Here is a 23,089-nt window from a genome sequence, read left to right as displayed (position 1 = left end):
GGGCTGTGTCACTCACATCCGTAGATTCGTCCAACTGCAGTGAGAAACACTGGCAATCTCCGATGTCCTTCCAAAGTTGCTGGGTTAAATCCTCTGCCATGGCTTCACAGCGCTGTGTAACTGTACTTCTTGACAGCTGGAGAGCTTTGATCGAAGATGTTATTTCTGCCTTATTTTTAAAGTCTCGGAACAATGAGTCAGCTGCTTCAACGAATGCCTCTTTTACCATCTCTCCATCTTGAAAAGACTTCTTGTTTTTAACGATGATGTGACTCACCCGGAACGATGCTTCGGTGGCGGCTTTCGCTTTTGAAGTTTGTTGTGTGAAAAATGACTGCTGTCCGGACAACTGGGATTTTAGTTCCTTCACCTTTTTCTTTCTTAGCTCGCTTTTCGGCGGGAATGTAGTGTCGTATTTTCCGTGAACAGTTCGAAAATGCCGCTCCACATTTCCCTTCTTTGGCATTGCGATGGCAGCCTGGCAGATGAGGCAAACGCACTTCGAAAATGACATCGTGAAAAAAAAGTCTTCCTCCCATTCCATATGAAAGTGATACGTTTTTGTCTTCTTACTTGGTCCAGCTCCCTCACTCATTTTTAACCCTTTCTTAGGTTTAGAAAAAACCGAGAGCTAAAAATTGGAGTTAACTCGCTGACTAGCTTGTCAGTTTTACTACACTTCGCGCCGCTGTTTGCACATGCGCAGCGACCTAAGCGTCAGAAAAAAATCCGATGTCATCTGACTGGCTTCCCTGTATCAATCAAGTGACGGGATGGATGATAGGCTGGCATCTATTTTTTTTAATGCCATGCGATCTACCAATACTACCTTTGCGATCGACTGGTCGATCGCGATCGACGTATTGAGCACCCCTGCTGTACAGGCAGCACAACCCATCATAATGACTAAGGCAAGATGTGCATATTGCTGCTCACCTGAACATCACATTAGTAAGTGTCCCGAGTTCATTCAGAAGACAAAGGATGAGAAAATAAACTGGATAAAAGCAAACAAACGGTGTTGGCGTTGTGCTAGGACTCATCAGGCCGCAAAGTATGATCTGAGGAAAGCATGTGCCACCTGTATGGGACTACATCTACAGATCCTATGTGATGTAAATAAGAGATCTAAAACTGAAACTAATCCTGTAGTGAAGACACTACACTTTGATAGACCTAATGATTGTCCCAGTGTCCTTTTAAAGGTTGTGAAAGTGCTCCTGCGAAATGGCAAAAGAACTCTTGAAACATATGCAGTACTTGATGATGGCTCCCAGCGTACCATTCTTCTAACATCAGCTGCACAGCATCTCAATCTAACTGGGGAAGCAGAGAGATTATCACTTAGAACGGTCCGTCAAGAAGTTGAAACTATTCAAGGTTCTTCCGTAAGTTTCAAAATCTCACCCATCGCACATCCAGAGAAAACATACACAATTAATAATGCCTTCGCTACAAGTCACTTAGCACTTTCAAACCACACCTACCCCGTATCCTCTCTTCAACGGAGATACAAGCATCTTCAAGGTATCCCATTAACCTTTACTAACAAAGCAGCTCCACTACTGCTCATAGGCTCTGATCATACCCACCTTATTACGCCTATTGCACCAGTTAGACATGGACCATTTGGATCTCCTGCAGCAGTCAAAACCCGCTTAGGGTGGACACTCCAAGGTCCAATCACAGACTTCCAACCCCAGAGCAGTTCCACGCATGCCCAATGTTTATTCACATCTTCCAGTTCAGGTTCAGGAGAACCGCTCCAGCACATCCTTGTGTCCGCTGATGGCTCCGAATTCATTCAGCCACTTCATACTCTACCATCAGCAGTACCTATGTCGTCACCGGCAGTGCCACTATCACCAGTTCCACCGCCTGTGGCTGCCATTCCGCCAGTGGTCAGGGCGCTGCCTGCTCCTGCATCACCTGGTCCTGCCTCTGCCAAGCCCCGTACATTGCCCCCAGCACCTGCAAAACTGCCCAACGGTCTGCAGGTCTGGGCCTGCCGCTGCATCCCAGGTGGTTGGCATTTGGACCTGCTTTGCCGCCACCGCTGGCTACATGGTCGGCCCCCTCAACTGTCTAGCCTGCATTGTCGACCTCTAGGTCGACCCCCTGGACCTATAGTAGACCTGTAGCATGTCTGATTCCTCTGCCCCCGCTTTGTGAAAGGAGCATCTCTGATCCTTTGAACATATTTCTCAGTAGAAATATGGGGGCGGCTGTTGTAAAGGCTCACCTTCTAGCACATTCACTTCACCAGATGCACCTTGTTTCTTTTCCTCACCTTTGATTGGGTGTGGTGCTTGGCCTTAATTGCACTCACCTGTCACACATTATATGTCACACAGTATATAAGGACTGCACTCACCTACCCCTCACTCTTTCTTCACTCCCACATGGGGCGGCAGCTGAGGTGAGTTTCTCTTTGAGTCTCCTGAGTTCATGTATCATTTTGAGTTACTTAAATCATACTTTATGTCCTTTTTAGAGAGAGCAGTCCATGTGTGTCTTTCTTTCCTTCCTTCTTTGCCTTATTGATTTGAGTTGAGAATAAAAGGAGAACCCTGAGAATAATTCTGAATTAGATGGCTGCTTTTTCTTATTCTAACCGGATGAGCCCATGATGCTGATTGCTTCAGCCCTGAACCTTCCTTCCTTCAAAACATGTTTACCTAAAAATGCAGCCAAGGCATTTTAAACTATTTCAAACTATTTACAGAACAATCAGCTGTTCTGCATCAAATTATTTGTGCCGCTCCAAAAAATAATTTCTGTCCACTATGAGATGAAGGAGAACAACAGCCTGATACCTGCAAGCCTGACAACAGCAGACGTATCACTGCTGTAACACCTGTAACACTCAGCAGGCGCCTCATTGTTCTGACACACACAACAAAACTGTTGACTACACTACACACTAACTACACACTAACTACACACTAACTACACAAGATTTGTGCAAAACGTCACAAATCTCTCACATCTCAAAACACCGCCGTCACTCTTTTTTTTTTTTTTTTTTTTTTTGCCTGTCCCGTTTGGCTCTTTTGCATCAGAATTGTTGTCTAAAGGCAAAGAAAGAGGCCCAACGGATTTACTTTACCAAATTGACCATCCCAGCCTTGCCGTAATGGTCCATTTGATTCACCTTTTATTGTTTATTTTATTTTCATTTACTGAATACGGGACAGACTTGACTGGGGGAAAGAAGGGGAGAAAGAAAGAGGGAAAGAGAAACAGCTGAGAAGAGGGACGGGGGAGAAGGGCAAAAGACAAAAACCAACAGAATGAGCAGAAAAAAAAAGAAATAAAAAATGCATATATCAATCACCTGGATCACCTGCTGAGAAAGAAAAAAGAAAACAAGCAGAAGAGAACAAGAGTAATAGAATAAACAACATCACAATGATATATGGGAATATGACAGTAAATACTAAATGTTAAACATTATTGTGCAGCACATAAGATCAACAGAACACAGTGTGCTTTGACGTAGGAGCCAAAAAGGGTGTAGTTTGTGGGTGTGATCACCCGTGTGTACACCTGTGAGCATGGACGCGCTTGTTTTTAAAAGGTTCCTTCATGTAATGATCTGCTAGAGGGTGTGGGGGGGCCACAGCCCCGTCCTCCAGGGCATGAAGCAGGTATGGAGGAGATCAAAACTCCAGACATCCAGAGGCCCCTAGAACACAAGAGACCAAGGAAGACCAACAGAGGGGCAGCCGCGCCACTGTCCCAGAAAGAGCTGAGGAGAGTCCCAGATGAGGGCTCACTCAGCAGCCGCGGAGCAGAAGCCAAGGGGGGGTTGCAGTGACGCGCCCGTGAGCTCCGCCGGCAGCCAGCTGTGCCTGAGTGACCGAGCCCCAGGCCGAGAGGCCGAGGGCACCCCACCTCCGAAGTGGCCCGAGCGAGCCCCAGGCTCCAGGCCCCGATAAGCGGCCGCCAAGGAGTGAGCCGGCGTGTACCTGGACGCCCACCCCCGGACACAAAGAACCACCAACGCACCGATGTCTGAGGGAGTCCGCCACTGGCAGGGGAAGTGGTGGTAGGGGGAGATAGGCCTCCATACCTTGGAGGGCCTGAGATGTCCCCAGAGAGGTGGCGCCTGACACCCAACCTGACATATAGACACAGAAATACAGGCACACACAGACACAAACATCCATTACACAAACATCCATTCCCACCCTCATGCTCACGTGGAGACAGACATAAAGAGACGCTGTACACATGATCACACTCCCCAAGCGTACTCTACAAACCGGGTCTAGGTACCCTTGCCCCTGGAGGGGGGAACTGCACCCAGACCCAGGTGGTGTTACCCTTTTCCCTGCGGTGGGGGGAGGCAGACTGCCCCGACTCCGCAGCAGCAGGGAGGCCCCACACTTCAGACCGCAGTCGGACGGCCAACTCCTCCTCCTAGCCCCCCCGCTCCAGCAGGTCGCAGAGAATGGGGGTGAGAGAAGACTCCAAACCTCCCTCCACCCGCTCATTGTAGTGTTGATGCATGTGTGTTCTAAGGTGCATTTAAAACCCAGGAGGGCATGGAGCTACCTGCCAGAGAGCAGCAGGTAAGCGCATAGTCCCCCCTGATAGCCCTCAATGTCTACGTGTATTTAACCTTGAGAGGTGGGCAACGACGCCAGGGGTGGGGTGTACACCCTGATGGTACTTTGGATTCCGTGTATCGTGCCCACCCCCAAGATCCTATATGTATGTGTAATGAGAGTGTGAGTAATGTGAATGTCTAAGTTGTGGGATAAAATTGAGGCAGAGGCAGCCAGCCGCCGTCACTCCTAAAACGTCCCCCCTCCCTAAACAACTAAATGTCATGTTTTGATTGGTCAACATGGTACATTTTTTGACCAATAGGAAAGGGCGGGGTTTTTTGGTTTTGTTTTTGCTCACAGGCGGAGAGTGATTTCCAGCGTTTTTCTTATAAAACGCAGTTTTTACCGTTTCTTCCCGCAGTAAATATAAACAACGACAGTATTCAGGAAGAAAACCAAACATTGCAGATATTTTTATCATAACTCTGGTCACAATTTAAAAACTGGTATAAAGTCCACACTTTTTCCATCAATTCTTCCGTCTGTCCTGCTCAGATCTCCAGTGGTTGTAGTCGTTGTCATTAACGTGGCTTCACTCCACATCAGCCGCTTTGCTCGCTAAAACACCGGTGTGGGCGCATAAGGACGCTGTCATAGCCTGTCAGCGATGTTGATTAGCTGCGTATATACGAATGTGAATCGCGTGATTGGCTGGACTGTGGGATAAGGTGGCATCGTTCTAATCCCATACTGGAGCAGCCAGTCACTGACTGACACTGCCAAACAGAACTATTAATGTATTTACTGTAATTTCAATTCAGGTTAGATTTTTTTTTGTGCACAACGCAGATTTTTTTCTGCGCAGAGACGTGCCAGCAGTGCACAATTGGCCACTGGGAAAAACGGGATTTTGAAATAAAGACTGACTTTGAAAAAAGGTCATTTTGGAATAAAAACGGCTGGAAATAAATAAAATGCCTCAGGAATAATCTCTATTATTGTGAAAAATAATGACCATGAAATAATATTTCACAATAATAAGTAAATTTATATAGCAGAATGTAATATATTTCACAATAATGAGCATTTTTTTGTGTTCCATGATTTCACAATATCATTCTCACATTACATATCTGTGTCTTATTTATTCACATAGTTATTTATTTCATCTTGACCTATTTATTTATTTAATTTTGAACACTTTGGAGTTCCATACTGCGGGGGTTACAGCTGTACAGCTGTGTACCAGGCCTGCGCTTTGTCGGTGCTAATAACAGCTCGATTGCTTGGGAGGCGAGTGGGTCTATCCCACGCTTTGCCCTGAGACTGGGCTGGGAAGACATTTCCGAAATTATCGAAGCACTTTTGCAAAGAGGCTGTATCTTGACAAACCGACCAGATATCTAAGATTAAACCGCTACATTCTCAGCTAAAAAATATTAAAGCGGTATTTGGTGACACACAAACAGGGTTTTTCAAAGTTCAGTTCTGTTCGTTTCCACATGCCGGTTGTTGGTGTGCAGAAACGCCTTTTAAAAACAACGGCCACCAGGCCAAAGCAATGGTTTTGACTCGATCAGTGTTAACCCCGCCCCCTGGGTTTGATGGGTGAGGCTGACAGATAAAATAAATTCATGGTGAGACCTGAAGGAATCAAGTGTGCCAAAATGAATGAATTAAATACACCATTAAATAATTATTTAAATGTGTCAATAATTAATTAATTAAATGTGTCAAAAATATTTATTTATTTAATTAATTATTTCCCGTTTTAATTAATTATTTTCAATTTCAATTAATTATTGACACATTTAAATAATTATTTAATGGTGTATTTAATTCATTCATTACGGCGGTCCTAGCGTTCTATAATTTCAAGGCTTTGTTAATTTTGTTTGAATAACCACGGTCGCTGCACTCATTCCAAGACAAACCTGAGGCGGAGGTGCAATCCTTTAATTGTGAACACACACCGAAGCTGTGGAGATGGAACATCTCTAATTATCTGTGCGTGTGCTCAGAGTGCGCGCTTCCTCCCCGGCGCTAGGATCCAGAGGACTGACCGCTCTCTCTCTCTCTCTGGCCGTTTGAAGCGTGTAGCAGAGTAGGGCTCGCTTGTTACTTGGTGGATGGGTGGAGGGATGAAAGCTACCCTCCCCGCTGCTCCAGCGCCGACTGTTCTCTGTCCCTGTGCCTAAACAGCGCTACCTCCACCGCCGCAGCCACACAAGCCAGAGAACGCTTTGAGGAGCTGCGTGCACACGCACACGCGCGCTTTCCCGGAGACACCAGCGTCCGCGCGAGTGGTATGATAAGAAGGGAATAGTGTGGACCTCTGTGGGTCCGTCCGCCTGCATCTTGCCTGCTGCGCGGTCACTGAGTGGACGGTGAGGACGGAGAGTCAACAGTTGTTCGTGGGTGCTGTATGCATGTGGACGCGCACATCCCTGCCATGTGGACACTACTGCGGTCGTGCTGTTGCTGGATTTTACCTCTCGTGTTTGCAGCCTTCGTGCTCCGTGGGGCCCACAGTCATCCCGGTAAGTTTCATCCGCACACGTCCAACACGGGCTTTCTGTTCCACACACGACCACAATTATTCACTGAATAATTGTCTGTCTCTGGTCCGTGACCTGTTTGTGTCCCTTCACGCACACTCCTAGCACAGCGTTACAACCCCGCGCTCCGTCTGCTGGAGGAACTCGGTTCACCTGTCCACACCAGCAGAGTGGGCTCGGTTTGGCTTGGATGTGATGATGTGATGGCTTGTTACCTGCCGGCTCACCCTGGAGCGAGACAGTGGGGCTGTGACGCGTTCACACAGCCCCACTGCAGTGAGGCTCTAATCTGTGTGGGGGAGGCAGACCTGATGTCTGTGTTTGGGCTGACACTAGACCCACAGCACCTGATTGTAACACTGCACGCCTGCTTTACAGTGAACGGTGGAAAATGTCCTGCTCTGTCTTTTTATTAGGCCTCTCCAGCTGTTCTATGAGGCAATTTTACCCTCACCTCCAACACCGGACCTAAACCCTTCACTTGTTAGGAAGCAATACTTGTACCACAGATTGTTCTTTGTCTTCTCAAAGGTAGAAGAGGACAAGTGTGTGATCACATTCAGAAATAAAGCCCACAAATCGAATTTGACCTTGACCACGCTGCACTCTTTCAACTGTGGAAGATGCTGCAAATAGACATTCAACACTTTCCGGGCTGTCAGCCCAACAGAAGCTATAGATGTGTAATTACCACCCACTCAGCCACAAAAGGCTCACACGTATTCCACTCGTATGCAGTAATATCTAACAAAGCAACGAGCCTTTGTTGTTTGCAGGCGTTCAGCACCAGAAGGTGTACCTACGTTTGAAAGATGTTGGATAATGGTATATGCCGATACGTACCTGTATCATGGGATGTCAACAAAGGCATTTCCTGTGGCACGCTTGGATGCTGTAGTGTCAAGGAAGGGCCCACAGTGTGCAGGTAACATGACAAAGAAGAAGCCAGCGGCCACATTCAAAGTGCAGCATTTATGCTGTGTTGAGTCACATCCCCGTAATGCTATGGGTGAACACACATTTTTCACATAACCTGCCATGAGAAGAAAACCACTGACCCCATTGGGCCCTTTACCTTACAGTAAACTCTGTTTGGCTCCCAGACCCCCACCCTGAGGAGCCAGGCTGATGTAGAAGTCCTGTGGCCGTCTGTGGATATGACACGTTTTCAGAGCTGCTAGTTAAAAAAGAATAGACTGAAATAGCCTTTTATTATCATTGTACGTGTACAGTGAAATTGTGGGTGCTCATGCACATTATTAGACAGCAGCAAATGACAAGCAGGAGAAATATAGTAGAAATAGTAGAAAAGCACACAATTGAGAACAAAATAGTTGCAAAGTGCTCAGACGTAGTGCAAAGAAAAGAGTCCATGTGTGAGTTGCCCGAGTGATGAGGTTTACTGAGACTATGGCTCAGATTGGTAAGGTGTGTGGGAGTGTCAGTGGTAGACAGTATTAGCCTACTTTCAAGCTCAACTACATTAGCTCTGATGTGTCAGATATCACAAAACACACTCACGGGAGAGTTTCTGGGACTGCTGTACTGAGCAGTAGCGTGCCTTTGCTCGAACAAACCGTACCAGTGCTAGTGACACTTTGGGAGCGACTGACGGATTTTCAGACGTAGAAAGTTAAAGTTTATCTCAGACGCTCATGTCAATCACAATCTGATCACAGATCCAGAGAAAAGCAGAGTGCAGGGAGAGTGAGAGGGACCCACTGACCCACTGGTGGAGAACGTATACTTGGACTCCTTGAACACACAAAGATTCAGTTTCTGCTCAGAGGAAATACTGAAGCTAAAAAAAGAAAGTCTCAGGGTGTGTGACATCTGGCCAGGAAACGTATTTATCCGACAAAAGTCAAAATTAGCTGCGTGATGCTTTGTCTTCTCAAACATAATAACTCGTCCTGCAATCACAAACCGTCTCCTTTTTGTGGATCTAAGGATGGAGCGTGTGAAAATGTGCACAGTGCTAATATGTTTCTGTCTGTTCTCTGTCTCTGCTTGACCGGCTCTCGACTCAGACCCATGCAGCTGTCATGATAGTGAGCCCAAGGTGGCGGCTCGCTGTCGAATGGCTGACAGACGCAGTAGAAACAGAGACGAGCTGCTGTCCTGCTGGGTATCGGCATTGACAGCCTCTGGCTTGCTTACTTTCCCATTCGCTGTACGGAGAAACATGCAAACGTGGATCACGCCAGTGTCTGTGAAATCAGCCGAAACCCCACAGAGCAGCAAATGATCTAAACATGAGAAACACAGCGAGCTTCTCCTCAGAGTTCTGTGCAAATACATCCAGGAGTTCAAATAGGAAAGTGCAAACAAATTCAAAATTCTTCAACATCCTGGTTGTAATACAGTCCTGTCACAGACAGATCACTCTGTCACGCCTTATAGTGGGCGTGGCTGTGGCTCAGGAACGAGAGCTTTGAAGGTTGCTGGTTCGATCCCTGGCTGCTTCACACTGGATGGGCGTGATACTCGCTGCAAGTATCACGCCCATCCAGTGTGAATGTGTGAGAATGTTGGATAGAAAGAACTTGTCCCGTGTCCGTTCACTAGTTCTTACAATGCTCGTCCAGTGTGTAGCGGCACCGTCAGAAGCACGCGTACTTTGTGCTGTTATGTCTGCAAAACTGACCTGAGTGCTGTCAGTGCCCCCTCGCCCTCATAGTGGGCTGTTTGTAGCCACAAACATGTGCTCGCTGTGCTTCTCTGTTGGTTGGGGTGTTGAGAGCAGTGGCTGTCACTGCAGGGTGTCTGCTTGCTGACACGGGGCATCACGTTTGCTTTCCCATCTGTGGTGTGCACTGTCACACCCCGTCACGGTGCCACCCGTCAGCCCCGGGTTAACCAAACACACAGAGGTCGGTTGGTCCTTTAGCCTGATGCATTCTCTGCAAGCTGACAGGGAGAAACACAAGAGTCACTGTCATCTGTAAAGCTAGCACACCTTTCCCACAAGCACCACCCCCTGCTCCTCCATCTATCTCCATCTCGTTCCTCTCTAACTCTCCGTTCATCTGTCACAGTGGATATGCTCACAACGTCTTAAACACCAAAAAGACCAAGGAGATCATTGTAGATTTCCGGAAGAGGGGCCATAACAACCATCTGCCTCTCTTCATTGGCAGTGAGGCGGTGGAGAGGGTGAGCAGTTTTAAATTCTTGGGGGTAACTGTGACCGAGGACCTGTCCTGGGGCAACCATATCACCTCAGTTGCACGGAAGGCCCAACAGCGCCTCTACTACCTGAGGAGACTGCGGAGCGCACACATTCCCAGATCTCTGATGTTGAACTTCTACAACTGTGCCATCAGCAGCGTTCTGACGTATGGATTTCTAGTGTGGTTCCCCAGCTGCACCAAGGCCGATCAGCAAGCACTCCAGCGGGTGGTGAAAGAAGCTGGCAGAATTATTGGAACAAGTCTGCCAGAGATCAGTAATATCTTCCCCACTCGCTGTCTGAGGAGGGTGCACAGTATCCTGCGGGACCAACATCACCCTGCGCGCCACCTTTTCCATCTGCTGCCCTCAGGGAGAAGGTACAGGTCTATACAGGCCAGAACATCCAGACTGGCCAACAGCCTGTATCCACAGGCTGTGAGGCTCCTGAACTCTCTGCCCCCCTCTCACGGACAATAACCATATCCAACTTCTTAATAGCAATGAACTGGTCTGCATTGGTGCATCATATCTTTATTCTCTTCCCCCTCCTGCCCCCCCCCCTCTTTCTTAAATAGATAACTATCATATCTGATATCATATCTCACAGTACAATAATATTGAATGGGTTGCATTGTTGTATTTTGTCATGTTTCTCAGGTCTTTGTCTGAATTTCTACGAACATTATTGCTAAGGATTGTCTTATTGCATTGGAGTCACACTGGGTTAAATATGTACACTTGGGTTTTAAGGGGTATTTATTATTTTCTTCTTTTTCTGGGGGTTGTATGGAAGCCCCAAACGCAATTTCATTGTTCTTGACAATGACAATAAATAAATAAATACTAAAATACAGGGGCCAGGCTCATAACTGTAGGCAGGCCTGCGTGTCACAAGCCTCGTAGTCACAGTAATGCAGGAAGACGGCTGACATTTAGGATGGGGCTGGATATGCTCCGTGGCCTTGGGTTTCTAACATTATCATCATCATCATCTTGGTGCTCACTGAGCTGTTATCTGTCCTCTGCTGTGGCCGGAGTGGGGAACGCACACCGGCTCACAGGTCACTTTATCATCAGCACGGCACCCCTGCTCTCCTTAATAGACTGATTATAAGATACTGCTCTGTGTGTGTGTGTGTGTGCGCGCGCAGGGGTGGTGTCAGGCAGTTGGTAGATGTGGTTTTGTCATGAGGAGGTAGCAACAGGAGAGGCATCGGGAGCCAGATTAATGAGGACAGAAGAAGAAGCATCCTCTTTAAATCACTATTGATTTTTAGCAGGAAAGTGTGCTGCTCGCTGCACACAGGGGGACTACAGATAAATAGTTCTGATAATGATAACAATAGCAATAATGATATTAAGCGCAGAGGCACTAATGATATCTGTAGAATGTGGTGAGGGAGGCCAAGTGTGCAGCATCATTTATTCTGCTGTGAGCCTGCTCGGCTGAGCGTGCCACTGCAGAGTCCACTTGTTCAGGCTGTTCTTCTGATTGCTACGTGAGTAAGGAGTGTAGACTGGAAGGACAGAGCAGTCCTGCTGGCTCCAAAAGGATCTCCATTCTTTTCCTCCTGTACAGTTTTAGCTCTACGTCAGGTTATTTGGAGGGGCTGTGCTGCCCAGTATATTTTCCAGAGGAAGCTCCATCCAGCCCGTAGCAGCTATTTCCACCTGCAGTGTAGCCCTCCATCTCTGCTGCTTTCGTTCTGCTTTGCTAGGTCTCGTTTGCTGGCGGCAGGAGCCATATGTTCTCCTTGCCCATGCTGTTATCACCATAATGTTTCTGAAGCAGATATTTTTCAGACTTTATCGTTAGTGTGACTTTTTTTCTCAGATAAATCACACGATAAATTTTTTCTGGAACAATTTGCAAAAAACATCTGATGTAGAAAATATGAGACAGTTAAAACACAGATGCAAATAAATGTTAAATTCATTTTTGAAATTTCATCACAAAGTTCACTCGTGAAAAATGGCCTGATCCAAGTCAGCTTTGTGACGCGATGATGGATGAAACATTAACCAAGGTAACCGGTAGTGTTATGAGCCACTGTGACATCACAACGTGCTCAGCTTGTACCAGCGTTGAGCGTGCACCGTACATGCTACAGTACAGCTGTCATCACACAGACAAAACTCAGCCTTTGTCCCTGTTTGGAATCTAGTCTCATTTATTATTGAAATGCTGATTAAAAAGCAGCATGGCCGTACACCTGCACTTTCAAAAATCAGTCAAAAATTGAGAACCAGCCCTTAGTGTGGCAGAAAGCAGCACATTCCTCCTCTACCCTTCTTTGCCACTGTGGTACCATTGCCTCTACCTCTGTCATACTATATCATTGCATACTGTCCAAAGTTTGACGTTATACCCCGCATGCTGATACCATACCAATGTCATGCCATGGGCACATCATGCATTACTGTGAGATCAGGGTGCAAAGAAACTAAAAAGATTTCCCTCTAACACAAGAATGAAACATCATCATTATTTCAGCTCTGCGCTCCTGAAAACTGAAAAAGCTGCCAAAGAACAGCCAGTTTGTTTGACTGAGAGAAGTTAGAGTGAATTTCCATCCAATACAGTGGTCCCGCCTTTATCGCGGGAGTTACCTTCTAAAAATAACCCGCAATAGGTGAAATCCGCAAAGTAGCCAACTTTATTTTTTACAATTATTATAAATGTTTTAAGGCTGTAAAACCCCTCACTACACACTTTTCTCAGACAGGCATGAACATTTTCACACTTTTCTCTCTTGTGTAAACACTCTCAAAGTTCAAACCGTCATAAATAAGTTCAGTATTATAGAACGAAACCAAACCCTGTTTTCAGGTCCAGAACATGGGAATAGAGCAGCTGCGAGAGAATTCAACATTAATGAATCAATGGTACAGAAGTAGATGATGCAAGAAGAATGAGTTGTGTAACGTTTGACTTACAGTGGTTTGCAAAAGTATTCGGCCCCCTTGAACTTTCCCACATTCTGTCACATTACAGCCACAAACATGAATCAATGTTATTGGAATTCCAGGTGAAAGACCAACACAAAGTGGTGCACACGTGAGAAGTGGAACGAAAATCAGACATGATTCCAAACATTTTTTACAAATAAATAACTGCAAAGTGGGGTGTACGTAATTATTCAGCCCCTGAGTCAATACTTTGTAGAACCAGCTTTTGCTGCAGTTCCAGCTGCCAGTCTTTTAGGGTTTGTCTCTACCAGCTTTGCACATCTACAGACTGAAATCTTTGCCCATTCTTCTTTGAAACAGCTCCAGCTCAGTCAGATTAGATGGGCAGCGTTTGTGAACAGCAGTTTTCAGATCTTGCCACAGATTCTGGATTGGATTTAGATCTGGACTTTGACTGGGCCGTTCTAACACATGGATATGTTTGGTTGTAAACCATCCCATTGTTGCCCTGGCTTTATGTTCAGGGTCGTTGATGCTGGAAGGTGAACCTCCACCCCAGTCTCAAGTCTTTTGCAGACTCCAAGAGGTTTTCTTCCAAGACTGCCCTGTATTTGGCTCCATCCATCTTCCCATCAACTCTGACCAGCTTCCCTGTCCCTGCTGAAGAGAAGCACCCCCAGAGCATGATGCTGCCACCACCATATCTGACAGTGGGGATGGTGTGTTCAGAGTGATGTGCAGTGTTAGTTTTCCACACATAGCTTTTTGCATTTTGGTCTCATCTGACCAGAGCAGCTTCTTCCACATGTTTGCTGTGTCCCCACATGGCTTGTGGCAAACTGCAAACGGGACTTCTTCTGGTTTTCTGTTAACAATGGCTTTCTTCTTGCCACTCTTCCATAAAGGCCAACTTTGTGCAGTGCACGACTAATAGCTGTCCTATGGACAGATTCCCCCACCTGAGCTGTAGATCTCTGCAGCTCGTCCAGAGTCACCATGGGCCTCTTGGCTGCATTTCTGATCAGCGCTCTCCTTGTTCGGCCTGTGAGTTTATGTGGACGGCCTTGTCTTGGTAGGTTTACAGTTGTGCCGTACTCCTTCCATTTCTGAATGATGGATTGAACAGTGCTCCGTGGGATGTTCAAGGCTTGGGAAATCTTTTTGTAGCCTAAACCTGCTTTAAATTTCTCAATAACTTTATCCCTGACCTGTCTGGTGTGTTCTTTGGACTTCATGATGTTGTTGCTCCCAATATTCTCTCAGACAACCTCTGTCACAGGGCAGTTGTGACGGCCTCAGAGGCCTCTTTTTTATTTTTGGTGATATCGCCCTGCTCTAGCGTCAACATAATATTACCGCATTGTGTGTATAAGGACCCCAAAATGGCACCTGTTAAGAGACATGCGTATGAAGCCCATTTTAAACTCAAGGTTATCAGTCACACAGTAGAACATGGGAATAGAGCAGCTGTGAGAGAATTCAGCATTAATGAATCAATGGTACAGAAGTGGAGGAAGCAAGAAGAATGAGCTGAGTTAAGTTTGACTTATCCCACTGTTTTGTTTTGCTTAATGCGCCTTATAATCCGGTGCACAAAATGGTCTGAAAAATATGTATTTGACCTGTTTATGTGGCACACTGCAGTTTCATGTTGCAAAACACCTCTTTTTAACTTTTGTGGATATTATACATGGTTATGCTCAGGATATTTCAGCCCATTTCTACTGAAAATGTTAAATTGTCAGCAAGGAATTTGCATTTGCACTGTTAAATTTTTACATAGCATTAATACACATAAAAAACAGCTGCTTGTTTAAGTAAAAAATGAATTGATGGGGGATTTTTGCACTAATAAATTTGTGGAGTTGTAACGTATTTTGTCTCGCGTCAATTATATCGTCAGTTATATCGTTATCGCAAATTTTCAAATATATATCGTGATAAACATTTTTGGCCATATTGCCTTGCCCTATGTGTGTACACGTGTACAAACGCAGTGTTTCATTGATTCCTGCATGCAGAATCCTTTACATTTATATTAGCAGACCACAAAACCATGAATAATGGGGAAAAATGTAACGTATAGAAATGAGATTTTATTCGCTAGGACCTGATTGGCTGAAGAACGCTGTTCACCTCTGGTTTTAAAATCAGTGTGTGGAACAAATAGGAGACTCTGATCAGACAATTGGAGATGCTGTGGGTATAAGGTCTCAGTAGCTCAGCTGTATATGCAGGGGTGATGTAGAGTTTTATGTTATTAATAAAATGTTCAAAATTCATTTTTAGTCAAAAATAGAGATGCACGATTCCACTTTTTTATGTCCGATACTGATATGAATCTGATACAGTCTTTTATAATCAATAAAACTGTTTTTTTTTAAATATCTTGCTGCATTTTGTATAAGTTCATACTCAAATTTAAAAAAACAAAACACTAAAGCTATTCTGTTACACTTGTATGCAAAAATACACTGCACCAAAATATTTCATGGTTCAGCAACACTGCTCTTTTTATTTAAACTTTTAGCAGAACTTTAAGTCTAAGTGTTTAAAGTAATATTCAAAAAGTAATTTAAAATGCAATTTTATGCAGATCTTTGGTTCTGACCCAGTATGAACCTTCCAGGTCCCTCAGGTCATCTGGATCCGGTCTTTTATCAGTTCCCAGAGTCAGAACCAGACACGGAGAAGCTGCATTCAGCTTTTATGCTCCTTATATCTGGAACAAACTCCCAGAAAGCCTCAGATCAGCTGAAACACTCAGTTTATTTAAATCCAGGTTGAAGACTCACCTGTTCTCAGCTGCATTTGAATAAAGCACCAAATCCACACTTTAAGCTTAAATTTCAAAACTTACATTTAACTACTGATTTTATCTGTTTTGTTTGTTTGTTAATTAGTTAGTTTGTTTGCTTGTTTTAATAAATTTTAAATCATGCTTTTTATTTGTTTTTGTTTCTAATGTCTCTGTAAAGCACTTTGAATCACCTTGTTGTTGAATTGTGCTATATAAATAAACTTGCCTTGCCTTCTGAAAAAAGAAGTGCAATATCAGCACAAAATAATGTTTATATTAAACAACTTAAAAAAACCAAACAAGTTGTATAATGGACCCTTTCATACTTAAAGATGAACATAAATAGACTTCCAGAGTGGAAAGCAGTGCAAATAAATGCAAACACGGCTTCACAACACTCATGTTTTTCTTTTTCTTTTTTTTGAACCACAGAACTGTTTAGCCTGGAGCACAGTTGTTTTTTTCAAAGTGAAACTCGAGTCTTTTCATTGTACGGTCAGGCTTAGCAATGACAACGCACAGACATCTGAGCTCCATATATCGGTTCTTAAGCTTAACGTGGGAATGCTTTACCAACATTCAGAGATGAACTTACACACTTGCTCTACTTCTCTGGGATAGCCTACTCCAGTGGTTCCCAAACTTCTTTTGCTGCCCCCCCCTTTGTTTTACAAGAAAAATGTTCGGGCCCATCACCACCTAACCCCCCGCCCGCACAAACACATACTCCAACCACACATGCCCATATTTTGTTTTCAAACTCCATTGCGGTTTATTTCACACCTCAAACATTTAGTAAACAATTGAGCAAATACAAGTAAGCTGCAATAAATTACAGGTAGCAAGAAAATAAACTACTAACTCTTTTACGCTACGGTCACACCTACACGGGTACTTTTGAAAATGCAGCTGTGTCTATGGATTTGGACCTTTTGACCTCGGTGATTTTTTAAAACTCAGTTTTTGCGTTCATGTGTGGACGAGGAATAGAGAGTTTGTCACGCAACGTCAAAGGTATGTGCCTTTTTTCACGTCATGCCAGATCATTGACAGATAGAGACAAAATACTGTTAATCTGACTATCTGCAGGTTTTATACACACACGCAGTTACTGTCCCTGTCTTTACAGATGTGGAGACTGAAAATATGCTGTTGTTTGCACATATTTAATATTCAGCTCTGTACAGGAGCTGAAGCAGGGTGCCGTCTGTTGCTTTTACAGTATAATACTTGTAATAAAAGTACAGTAACAGTAATTGTGACTGAGCAGCCTGGAGCGTTTCTCTTGATTTCTTTTTTTTTTTTTCTTTTTCAACATTATGTTTATTAAAGTTTTACATATATACATATATAAAGTACATACACAAACAAATTTACACAATAAACGAAACACAAGGTACATTCAATGAAAGCACTTGAGTCCATGAGACCTCTGACAGATTTTAAAGAATAATTTTCAGATTGCAGCATATGGTTGTGGTCCTGTACAGGGAATAGCTAGGCTGTCCCTGTCTCACACAGTAAACCAGATAGAGCTTTATTCCCAATATACTGGATGTAGCGCCCCCAAATTTTCTGGAAAATTTCTTGTTTATCTTTTAGAGTATATGTAATTTTCTCTAATGGTAAACATAAAGACAATTCTTTGAACCAATGTGAAATACTTGGTTTGCCAAGACTCCTCCACGTTAGAGCTATCACTCTCTTTGCTTGTAGTATTCCCATGTTTATGAAGATTTTTTCAAAATGATCTATGTTACACCCTACAGGATATAATCCCAGTAGGAAAAGTTTGGGATCCATCACAAGTTTAATTGACAAAATCTCTTTTATCATTGCTCCAACCTCTTCCCAAAACTCCTTTATTTTTGGACATGACCATAAACAGTGGAGCAATGTGCCCTTATCTTCTTCACATCTATTACAGATATCAGGAATCTGCATATTAAATTTGTTAAGTTTTTCTGGTGTTATGTACACTCTCATCAACCAATTAAATTGTAGCAATTTTAGACGTGTGTTCCCTGTCTGTGTTTGGGCTAGCTTACATGCTCTACTCCATTGTTCCACTGTCAAGTCCTCCTGTAAGTCATACCTCCAAGCTTCAAGCTTAGCAGCAGATGAATCAGGAGAGGATGTCATCATCAAGTTATATAATTCAGATATCATCCCTCTACCACTGGGGTTTTTGGTTAGGATTTTCTCTAATGTGGACAGCGGGGGAATATGTGTAAAATCATTATGATAAGACCTGATAAAACTCCTAAACTGTAGGTATTTGAAAAAGTGCTTTCGGGGAATATTAAATTTAGAGATTAGTTGTTCAAAACTTAAAAGTCTTCCATCACCCCCGAAAGCATCCTTCACCAGTCCCAGCCCCGAGTCTGCCCACATTTTAAAACCACCATCCGCCCTACCTGGGGCAAAATAATTGTTGCCCCAAATCGGGCTAAAAACAGAGAGGGGAGATTTTACGTTTAAATATCTTTGAGTGACATGTAAGATATAAATCATGTTTTTAACTATAGGATTAAGCGTAATGTCTTTGAGTTTATTATATTTATCAGAGTATACATATGTAGGAAGTGGAAGCCTAAGAGAGAGAGACTCAATAGTTCTCCATGCGGGGGGCTTTTCTGCAGCATAATAGAACATTATAGTTCTTAACTGGGCTGCCCAGTAATACCAAACCATGTTAGGACATTGCAGCCCTCCTGCATCAAAGGGCAAGTACAAAAGTGATAAGCGAAGTCTGGGACGTTTGTTATTCCATAAAAACTGATTAAACAGTTTTCTTATTTTAAGGAAAAAGTCTGAGGGAGGTGGCAAGGGGATATTCTGAAACAGATACAGAAGCTTAGGGAGCACGTTCATCTTTAGTATATTTATTCTACCAATCAGTGAAATTTGGAGACTCGACCATCTCTCCACTGATTTGGATATGTCAGTCATAATTGGACTATAATTATGGTTCACCACCTCTTCCAATTTCGGGACAATCTGAATACCTAGATAAGTAAACTGATTCACATTTCTAAAATGGCAGGTGTATTTAGGTGGATTCATCCTTTCTTCTGAGTTCAAAAGCATTATAGAAGATTTTGATTTATTGATTTTATAACCAGAAATATGTCCAAATTTTCCAATTAGGTCTAAAATGGCTGGAATAGATTTTCCCAGATTTTTAAGAAAGAGGATCACATCGTCAGCATAAAGAGCTATTCGATGGTCGAGCCCTCCGATCTCTATACCCGTGATCACACAGTGTTCTCTTACAGCAATAGCAAGTGGCTCAATTGCAATTATAAATAAAAGGGGGGATAGGGGGCAACCTTGTCTACAACCTCTTCCAATCTCAACTGGTTTTGAGATAACATTATTGGTAATTATTTCTGCATATGGGTTATTATATAGAAGCCTGACCCAGTTACAGAATCCCACTCCCAAACCAAAGCGACCAAGAACCTCAAGCAAATAGGGCCATTCCACCCTATCGAAAGCCTTCTCTGCATCTAGTGCCAAGAAAGCTGTATCTGAAGACCCCCCTTGCTCGTGTAAAATATTTAACACTCGTCGAACATTGTGGAATCCCTGACGCCCAACCATGAACCCATTTTGATCTTCCTTGATGATGTCTGGCAAAAGGCCCTCCAGTCTCTTTGCTAGAATTTTACAGAGTATCTTTAAATCTGAGTTTAAGAGGCTAATTGGCCGCAGGTTTTCACATTTATCATTCGATTTTCCAGGTTTGGGAAGAAGTGTAATTAAGGCCCCTCTCAGAGTGGGTGGGAGTATCCCCTTTTGAGCAGATTCAGAAAACATTTCCAAAAGGGGTGCCTTTAATTTGGATACAAACTTTTTATAGATATCAATTGGCAGACCGTCTGGCCCTGCAGCCTTTCCAGAATTCATACTCATTATTGCCTCTGAGATTTCGTCCAGAGTCAATTTAGCCCCCAGTCTCAAGGATTCCTCTTCTTCTATTCTGGGGATATTCATATTGTCAAGAAAAGAGAAAAAATTGGGGTCACCTGGGTTTAAGTCAGAACTGTATAACCTTTCATAATAGGCCTTGAAAGAGTCACTTATTGCAGCAGGGTCAGAGATCGTTTCCCCTTTATCATTTTTAAGTGCAATGATTGATCTTTCCAATTGGAATTGTTTTATACGCCAAGCCAGAATTTTACCTGATTTCTCCCCTTGATCAAAAACGGACTGCTTAAGTTTTAATAAGTTAGCTGTAGCTTTTGAAGCTGAGATTTCATTATATTGGGTTCTTAATAACAGCAAACTTTGGTGCAGCTTGGGACAGGGGTTCTTAAAGTACATATCCTCAGTAGCTTTAATTTTTGATTCCAATAATTTCAGCTTTTGTCTGGCCTTCTTAGATTTTGAGCTTCTGAAGCTAATTATTTGGCCTCTAATGAAGGCTTTGAATGCTTCCCATCTAATACACGAAGATGTTTCAGAAGTATTGAGCTCAAAGTAATCAGTAATTTGTTTGTCAAGGTACGCCAGTAGGTCTTTGTCCTTTATCCATTTTTGCTGAAATTTCCATTTTGGGGGATCTCGTACTAGCCCTGGATCCAAATAGACCAGACTGGCTGGGGCATGGTCTGAGATAAGGACACTGCCATAATCACAACCGTTCACTTGATAGGACAGACTTGCTGAGATCAAAAAGTAGTCTATTCGTGAGTATGATTTATGTGTGCTAGAATAACATGAATATGTCGATACACCAGGATTCCTGTCTCTCCATATATCCATAAGATTTAATTCCTTAGCAAACTGAAGAATGGTTTCCCTACTCTGGCTATGAGATTTGTCTAAATGTGATGATTTATCTATACTTGGGTTCAGAGTGCAATTGAAGTCTCCCGCTAAAATATATTGACCACTGAGTGCTGACAGCGTGCAGAACAGGTTATTAAAAAAAGATGGTTCATCCTTATTTGGGGCATAAATATTAACTAAAATCAGAGGTTCTGTATAGAGAGTACCCTGAACAATCAAATACCTTCCCACCCTATCTGCAATCACCTTACAAACATTAAAGGGGACGGACTTGTGTATTAGAGTCAAAACCCCTCTCGCTTGGGAGTTAAATGGTGCTGAAAATACCTCTCCCTGCCATCTCCGCTTAATCTTTAAGTCCTCTTTTCCAGTAAGATGAGTCTCTTGGAGAAAAATTATTTTGGAATGCATATCTTTTAACCTTCTCATCACTTGTTTAACTTTTTTAAGTTTTTGCAGCCCTCTACAGTTCCACGATGTCATCTTAATTTCTAAAACATTGGACATAGCTGCAATTTTCAGATGATCTTCTCATGCTAGTATATAGAAGTGTACCTTTAGACAACCAAAACAATGCAGACAACACAGATGCTTCTAACTGCATCAACCATTGAACACAACCCCTCTGACCTAAGGGCCAGTTTCCCCTTCTCCTTACTACACACTCCGGTAATGCTAATGACCAGTCCACAGTTATTGAGGAATGATCCAACATTATTGATATTGACTTATCCTAAACCTAAACACTCCCTCCATTGTTAGCTTTTACATACAAATAATAATTGCTTAATTGCTTTGCCAGGAATTTATTGCTATCCCAAATATACTCATGTAAATAAATTAAATGTTAGGGGTCTACTGTGCTTTAACTCTATTTAAATGTAACTATAACTCAGAGAGTCCTCCTGGAAAACAAAAAGTAATCGATCCCCCCCCCCCCCAAAAAAAGAAAAAAAAAAAAAGAAAAAAGAAAAAAAAGGGGGGGGGGGGGGGGGGTATACTCACAATGCAGGTAATCACCAGCGTCTTTAACCCCCGTACAAATTAACGGAGGCATGTACAGATGTTCAGTGTGAATATATTTCAATGATCAGTTCACAGTAGCCCCAGGAATTAGCTGCCAAGCAAAACGTTCAATTATTTTACCAACTTTATCCGTATCGCTATTCATCCCGCTCTGCTTGGATCCGCGTAACGAAAGTCTCTGCGTCCTCCGGTTTGCCAAAAGTCAGTGTTTTATCCTTGTAGGTCACTAGGAGCCTGGCGGGGAGAAGCATCCCGTGTCTTATCCCCATGCCGCGGAGCTGTCGTCTCATGAGTCGAACTCTTTCTGCATCTTATGTATGCCGGCTGCCATGTCCGGGTAGAAACGCACCGGTTTGTCCTCGTAGAGTATTTGCTTTTTGATTTTGGTCGCTTTCAGCACCATTGCCTTATCCCTATCGCTCAGGAATTTCATGATCAGTGTTCTTGGGGGGCGTTTGGGTCGTTTCTCGGGCCGATTCGATGCGCCCTTTCCAGGAATGGCTTTGATTTCCGCAGAGGGATGTCCAGTGTCTCCGGGATCCAGGTTTCCAGAAATGCGCAAGCATCCGTTCCCTCCACCTTCTCCGGTAAATTCACCAGTCTCAGGTTAGCCCTCCTGGCCCTTGTTTCCAAGTCCATTACTTTGTCCTCCATATCTCTGGTTTTCTTTTCGAGACTCTGGACTTTTCTCTGAAGGCTATCGACCGTGTCCTCAGTATCGGAAATGCGTGTCTCGACATTTACAATATGCTCCTTACACTCTCCGACCTCGTTTCTCACTCCCTCAATTGCAGCCATTATTCCGTCAAACCTGTTGGAGAAGTCGGTTTTCAAGTCTTTGATAGCTTCAAGAATCGGAGCGTGACTTGGTCCTTCCTCTTCAGCGCTAATTGACTCTTCCGACATGGCGCTAGCTTTAGCTTTTCCACTTTGTTTAGTTGGTCCGAAATCAATTTTAGGTTGTGAGGGTTTACCATGACCCCTGCCCGATTTACCTGGTGCAGACGACATAAAAGAGTCCTAAGCGCGGATACCGTTAGAGTTTAACTTCAAAAGTTGATATTACGTTAGGTGTCTTGGCAAAGATTCACGGAGGAGGGAAGTGTGCGTCTAGCTAACGCGCCGCCATTTTAGGAGTGTTTCTCTTGATTTCTTTAGTAAATGCATTCACCTGCACAGCTAAACGAACCCTGACAGCCAAGTGCTCATCTTAGCTAGCTAGGTCTCAGGACCGAGCTAAGGACTGTAGTTACGGATTAGCTTACAAA

The 23,089-nt window shown here is 43.7% G+C and overlaps 1 protein-coding gene across 4 annotated transcripts in view; it reads left to right on the top strand.

The window, feature by feature from the left end:
- Window positions 1–6,502: 6,502 nt before the first annotated feature.
- LOC309707008 (receptor-type tyrosine-protein phosphatase gamma-like) overlaps window positions 6,503–23,089 on the top strand; it is a 410,561-nt gene continuing 393,974 nt past the window's right edge. For all 4 annotated transcript variants that reach the window (XR_014276854.1, XR_014276855.1, XM_082534088.1 and 1 more), the window contains exon 1: window positions 6,503–7,096. Coding sequence is in view for 2 of the 4 variants with exons in the window: in XM_082534088.1 (XP_082390214.1) it covers window positions 6,982–7,096 (115 nt within the window). In the remaining 2 variants the exon portion in view is untranslated. The remainder of the gene's footprint in view (window positions 7,097–23,089) is intronic.

The sequence above is a fragment of the Aulonocara stuartgranti genome (genome assembly GCF_965226115.1).
Source record: "Aulonocara stuartgranti genome assembly, chromosome: 5".
Taxonomy (NCBI): domain Eukaryota; kingdom Metazoa; phylum Chordata; class Actinopteri; order Cichliformes; family Cichlidae; genus Aulonocara; species Aulonocara stuartgranti.
This window is presented reverse-complemented; position numbering and strand designations above follow the sequence as displayed.